Consider the following 7,079-nt stretch of genomic DNA (forward strand, 5'->3'; position numbering starts at 1 on the left):
TTAATTTCAACTATTTCTATTTCAACTATATTTCATGGTGTCGTTTTACATTTCCCTAATGACTAAAGATTTTGAAGATCTTTTCATGTCCTTTATAGACATTTGTGTGCCTTCTTTTATGAAGTATGTATTCAGATCTTTTGACAATTATTCAATTGAGTTGTTTGGGTTTTTTTAAATTTTATTTATTTGAGAGAGAGAGAGAGAGAGAGAGAGCACAAGCAGGGGGAACAGCAGAGGGAGAGAAAGAAGCAGACTACCCGCTGAGCAGGGAGTTTGATATGGGGCTCCATCCCAGAACCCTGGGATCATGACCTGAACTGAAGGTGACTGAACCACCCAGGTACCCTGGGTTTTCTTATTATTGTGTTTTAACATTTTTAATGTGGTAGAATATACGTAACATAAAATTTGCCATTTTAACCATTTTTCAGTGTAACAGTTCAGGGCCATTAAGTGCATTTACTCTCACCACTATCCATCTCCATAACTTTTTCATCATCCTACACTGAAATTCTGTACCTTTTCATTCCCCCATTCCCCCAGTCCCTGGTGGCCACTATTCTTTGTTTCTATGAATTTGAATATGCCAGGTACCTCATATTAGTGGAATCATATTTGTCCTTTTGTATCTGTATTATTTTACTTATCATGTCTTCAAGACTCATCCATGTTGCAGCATGTGTCAGAATTTCCTTTTTTTATTAAGGCTGAATAATATTCCATTGTATGTATATACCCCATTTTGTTTATACATCCATCCATCAGTGGACATTTGGGTTGTTTCCATCTTTTGGCTATTGTGAATAATACTTCTGTGGATATTGGTATACAAGTGTCTGTTGAGTCTTGCTTTCTTTTGTCTTTATACACAGAAAAAGAATTGCCAGATCATATGGTAATTCTAGGTTTAACTTTTTTAAGAACCACTGTACTATTTTTTTTTTTAAGATTTTATTTATTTTGAGAGAGAAAGAGAGAGTACAAGTGGGGGGAGGGGCAGAGGGAGAGAGAGAATCCCAAGCAGACTCCACGCTGGACATGGAGCCCTACCTAGGGCTCAATCCCACGACCCTGAGATCATGACCTGAGCCGAAATCAAGAGTCAGACACTTAACTGACTGAGCCACCCAGGTGCCCCTTGAACGACCATACTGTTTTCTATAAAGCTGTACCACTTAACATTCCCACCAGCAATATTCAAGGGTTTCAATTTCTCTGAATACTCAACATTTGTTCTGTTCTGGGTTTGTTGTTGATGGTTTTGTTGTTGTTTACAATAGCCACCGTAATAGGTTTGAACTGGGTTTCACTTGTGGTTTTCATTGGCATTTCCCTAGTGATTAGTGATATTGAGCATCTTTTCATGTTTCTTGGCCATTTCTGTTCAGCCTAAAGACTTCCTTTAGCATGTTTTATAGTGCAGGTGGGTTAGCAATAAATTATTTATGTGTTTGTGGAAATGTCTTTGTCTTCATTTCACTGGGTATAGAATTACTGGATATCATTCTTTCCCAGCCCTTTGAATATATTGTTCCATCATCTTTGGCCTTCATTGTTTATCATTAGCAATCTGCTGTTAATCATATTGTTGGTCCCCTAAATGTGATGCATCATTTTTCTCTTGCTGGTTTCAACAATTTCTCTTTATTTTTGGTTTTCAGCAGATTGACAGTTTGACAGTCAACCAATAATGTGGGTGGAGTTGATGTTCAGTTCAGTGATGTTAAGACAGTAATGTTTTTACCCCTGCCGCACAAGCTATGTGTGGGTTGAGGATGTTATTCCTAAGAACAGCAAATTCACAATTTCCCCCAGGCTTTTAATTTTTGCTAAGCTCCCTGGGGTCTCTTGTGTGAATATGTAGTTTATCAGTGAGACAAGGATGTCCACAGAGTTTATTATTTCAGCCCTTCTATGCCTATCTCACTTCCAGAATCTCCCCCTTAAATTTCTAGCTGCTTTGCCACTCAGTCCAAATGGAATGTCATCATTGTCCAGCAGATCTGCAAGTTTTCACCACCTGAGCTGGAGGAGCTGGAGGGATAGCAATATCCCCCAGAAAAGCTTGTAGTTCTTACCTGATTTAGTAGCAGTTTTTCATGAAAACACATTTCTCAAGTAGTTGCTTATACATGGTCATTTAATAGTGCTTTGAAATGAGAATTTAAACTTGTTTTTATAGAGGGGAAATGGCCAACCTCCTCATGTAGCCATTGCCAGAAGTAGGATCTGCCATATTATTTTGAAGCAAATCCCAGATATCATTTTATCAATGTAGTATGTATCTCTCAAAACTCAGGGACTCTTTACAAATTTACATAATCCCAATTCCATTATTACATCTAAACCAATTAATATTGTCTTTAAATTTCCTTTAAATTGTCTCGTATTTTTTTTAGTTTGTTGGTTTTTAAAAAAAATTTTTAAGTAGACTCCATGCCCAATGTGGGGCTTGAACTCAAGACCCTGAGATCAGGAGTCACATGCTTTATGGACTAAGCCAGCCAGGCACCCCTTAGTTTGTTTTAATCAGGATCAAATAAGGTCCATATATTCTATTTGGTTGATATGTCTTTCAAGTCTCTTATCTAACACTCCTCCTCCACCCCTCTCTTCTTAAGTTCTCCCTTTTTGTCTTTTATTGTTTGTTTTCCAATTTATTTGTTGAGGGGTTTTACTGGTTTACAGGGTTTGTCTTTTAGAATTACTAGTCTGGATTTTTATGGTTGAACCCCTGTTGTATAGTTTATTATGTTTCCTGCATTTCAGGTAAAATCTAGTTGAGGTCAGATTCAGGTTCAAATCTTTGGTGAAAATTCCTCTTACGTGGTGGTGTATACTTCCATCAGAAGGCACATGGTGACCATTGTCACCTTCTATGACATGAACAGCCTTTGATGACTATTGCCTAGATTTCTTAGTTCATGAGGTGGCAAGATATTGATATTCTCTCATTTCTTCTTATTCATTTGCTCAAGTCTTCAAAGAACTTTTCATGATCAACAATTTGGTTTCCCTAAGGTACAGTTTTTAAAGAAAAGACAGAATAAATACTTGATCCCTTCATCTTCCAGTATTCAAAATAATTAGCATCTCCTAAAGATGCTTTCAACTTCCCCCCATCTGTTATAATTTTTAGGAATTTAAAACAGTATTTTAAAAGTTTCTTTATAAATCTATTTATGCTTAGTGCAATCAAAATTGAGGCATCAATCATATGATCCATTATGATAATCCTTTCCTTCCCTTGTCACTTCCTCTCTGTACTTCAGATGTTTCTCCTTGCTTCCTTAATATCTTTCCATAAATTGCTATCAAACAAACATATCCTAGTTGCTCTTTTAAGTTCCCAAATTATAGTATTTTACCTTTTATGAGAGTGGTTTTAGCTTTTTCTGATTTTCTCAATCTTTTTGAAGGGCATTTTCTACTTTTTCAAATTCCTGCAATTGTATCACCGATTCAATAAATAGCACATAAGCCTTTTTTTTAGCACACAAACCTTAATTTTGAATTGTATTTGAATTTGTATTGAATATGAATTAAATGCCAAAAAAATTTGGTATTTAATATGTTATGGTTGCTCTATTTATTTATAAATTTCAACGTACAGTAGTTATCAGGTTTGGGCTCTTTTATACTTAAGTGCTGGTTACTGATTTAGGAAAATATTTTCATAAATATTAAATATATTCATAAGTAGACAAAATCACTCAATTTTTTACAAACTCAAACTCAGCATTTCTTAAAATGCTGCTAAGACAAGAAGTTGTCAATCAGACTTCATTAAAATCACCTCATAAAATCAGTTAAAAGAACAATGTTTTTGCAAATATTAGAGTTAAAAGAAGGTAAAAGAAAAAAAAATTATGAGATATAAATTGGCTTTTGGTAAATCGCTTAGAGTACTTACTCCAACCAGTTCCAGATCAACCAACCTACATTGATAAATGTCACTTGTTACAACTTCAAGTTCCTGGGAAAAGAAAATGTATTTGGTTTAATTTAGTTCAGATATTCACTGCTGATTTAATCTTATTTGGCTGGGTCACATGGTATATTGGGCTGACTTAACAGTGGATTTCAGTGAGTTCTTTCAGAATAGTAGATGGGGGAAGGGCACCTGGCTGGCTCAGTTGGAAGAATATGCAACTCTTGATCTCAGGATCGTGAGTTTGAGCCCCACATTGTGTAGAGATTTTTTTAAAAAAAGGGGGGGTGCCTGGGTGGCTCAGTCGTTAAGCATCTGCCTTCGGCTCAGGTCATGATCCCAGGGTCCTGCTCTGTGGGAAGGCTTCTCCCTCTCCCACTCCCTCTGCTTGTGTTCCCTCTCTCGCTGTGTCTCTGTCAAATAAATAAAATCTTCAAAAAAAAAAAAAAAATAGTGGACGGGTTGGAGGCAGTGATTGGTAGGTCTTCTATACCTGCCAAAGTACACATTTTTATAAAGGTAGAAACAGGATTCTAAACTCATTTTTTACCTAAAGTTCATGCTTTTAACTACTTTGTTATATTGTTTGCTTGAAGATATGTTATTGCATAAGGCTATTAAGTTTCACTGAGCCACTGCTTTGAGCGTACTACTGTGAGAAGCATGAGTTTCTGAAATTATAGTATATACAGGTGCCCCTTGAACAATACAGGTTTGAACTGTGGGGGTCCACTTACACATGGATTTTTTTCAATACATACATTGGAAAATTTTTTGGAGATTTGCTACCATTTGAAAAAACCTGGAGATGAACCACATAGCCTAGAAATACACCCACCCCAAATTAAGAAAAAGACATTATTTTAAGAACGCAGCATATAATACATATATGCATCCAAAATGTGTCAACTTTATGTATCAGTAAGGCTTCTGGTCAACAGGAAGCTATTAGAAGTTTTGCGGAATCAAAAGTTATACATGAATTCTTTACTGTACCAGGGGTTGGCATCCCTAACCCCCATGTTGTTCAAGGGTCAACTGTAGTTGTTAATTCAGAGCTTGTCACCTATCAGTGAGTTTAGAAAATTCTATCTACAACTTCAAATGCTATGTATATTTAGAAAATTGATCTTACCAATATGAAATTGCACTTTCTTTCTTTCCCAAATAGGCCAAAAATAAATTTAACACGAAGCAAGAAAAACAAGCAGAATTAGAGTATTGCAGACTTAATGAAGCTCTTGTGGCTGAAAAGGAGAAGGAATTTCAAGATTATGCCAGAGAAGTAATTGAACTTGAGTCTGAATCAACAAATAAATATATTTATCCTCTTGTAAAAGCTGTACAGGAAGGACATGGAGGTGGCCGTGGACCAGTTTTTGTGAACAGAGGTGGATTAAGACCCAGTTATCAGGCAAATGACGGCACCGGAGTCCAGCTCCCTTTCTATAACTCTCAGGGATCAAAATATAGTAATTTTCAAAAGTCTAAGGGAAGGCTAGGTTTTACATGGTAGAAAAAAAGTTTATTTTTGAGATTGAGAAGACTGAGTTGTAGCTAATATTATGAGCTACAAATAAGTGAATTTTATGCTTATAATTTGTTAATAAAGCTGCTCTTCATCTAAGTGCAATTATGTCTGTTCTAATGGATTCTTCACTACCAAAGTTTAATAAATCCCTTTGATAATACATACACAACATAGTGTAATTTTAGCCTTTAAAAATATGTATTCAGTAGCATTAAGTATAGCTATAATATTGTACAACCATTACCATATCTAGTTCCAGGATGTTTCATTGCTCCAAAGGGAAACCCTGTACCTAAGCAGTCACCTCCCACTTCCCCTCCCTTTCCACAGCCTCTGGCAACTTTGTCTCTATGGATTTGCCTATTTTGGGTATTTCATATAATTATATGGAATCATACTGTGGCCTTTTGTGTCTGGCCTATTTCACTTAGCTATTTTCAGGTTTCATCCATCTTATACCATTATCAGTACTTTGTTCCTTTTTATAGTTGAATAATATTGCATCATAAGTATTTTTCTCTTCAGCAGAAATTTATTTATCCTTCAGTACTTTTTAGTTTCAAACACTACCAATATTATTGCTAACAATAGGATTACAGAGTTTGACTTGTGGTTTATTTTGTAGAGTGTATCTTGCTAGACATGTGCAAATTACTGTTTTCGAGTTACTTGAAGTAATTTTTCTACAAGTAGTTATATGAGCAATTTGATACACAGGTGACTGCATCCAATCTGACTCAAAAGTTTGAGTTGTACAGTTAAGCTTCACATATTATCCCATTGGTGAATGTGTTTAAGAGCAAAATACAGGTTATTTTCCTTTCTCACAGGGCTGCTAAATTGTTCGGTAGTTCTTTTGGCCTAGGGTTGCCACCATTTTAAAAATTACTTAGATGTAAAGGCTCAATGAACTAATAAAGTCAGGGAACCTCTGCCACGTATCTTTTTCTTTAAATTCTGTTTTAGAAAGTACTGTACATTTGGGGGTGATTACTAGTTTTGGATGAAGCTATCTTCACATTACAACACAGGAAACACGTTTCTACAAAATGGTTAATTTCATAAATGTTTTATAACCAACTTATCCCAGTGAAGAACATAAAACATTAAAGACATTACTAGTTTTCTTACCTTATGTGAACAGTTTCATTGTATTACTTTCAACTGGGCTGGTCTTTCTACTAGAGTTAAGCACATTAAAAACAAAAGGGCTATGCAAAGTCTTAAAAATTAATCACAAAACAATTGAGTGAAAAAAAACTGAGTTGCAAGGCACTCAGAACAGTGGAAACACAACTGTTGTAATCTGCCAATAGGATAAGAAATCCATAGCTAAAATGTGTGGCTAAGGGCGCCTGGGTGGCTCAGTCGGTTAAGCACCTGCCTTTGACTCAGGTTGTGATCCCAGGGTCCTGGGACTGAGGCCCGCGTTGGGCTCCCTGCTCAGCGGGAAGTCTGTTTCTCCCTCTCCCTTTGCCCCTCCCCCCGACCCACTTGTGCTCTCTCTCTCAAATAAATAAAACCTTTTTAATAAATAAGAGAAGTCCTTTAAAAACAAATGTGTGGCTGAGATATATATTTGGGTATTGAGGGGGGAAAGGTGTAAAAATTATC

The 7,079-nt window shown here is 36.1% G+C and overlaps 1 protein-coding gene across 2 annotated transcripts in view; it reads left to right on the forward strand.

Moving 5' to 3' along the window:
- CCDC173 (coiled-coil domain containing 173) overlaps window positions 1-6,821 on the forward strand; it is a 35,177-nt gene extending 28,356 nt beyond the window's left edge. For both annotated transcript variants that reach the window (XM_032408430.1, XM_032408439.1), the window contains one exon: window positions 5,106-6,821. In XM_032408430.1, coding sequence (XP_032264321.1) covers window positions 5,106-5,450 — 345 coding nt within the window. In that variant the 3' untranslated portion in view covers window positions 5,451-6,821. The remainder of the gene's footprint in view (window positions 1-5,105) is intronic.
- Window positions 6,822-7,079: the final 258 nt, after the last annotated feature.

Source organism: Phoca vitulina, unplaced genomic scaffold, assembly GCF_004348235.1.
Source record: "Phoca vitulina isolate PV1807 unplaced genomic scaffold, GSC_HSeal_1.0 scaffold1, whole genome shotgun sequence".
NCBI classification, from domain to species: domain Eukaryota; kingdom Metazoa; phylum Chordata; class Mammalia; order Carnivora; family Phocidae; genus Phoca; species Phoca vitulina.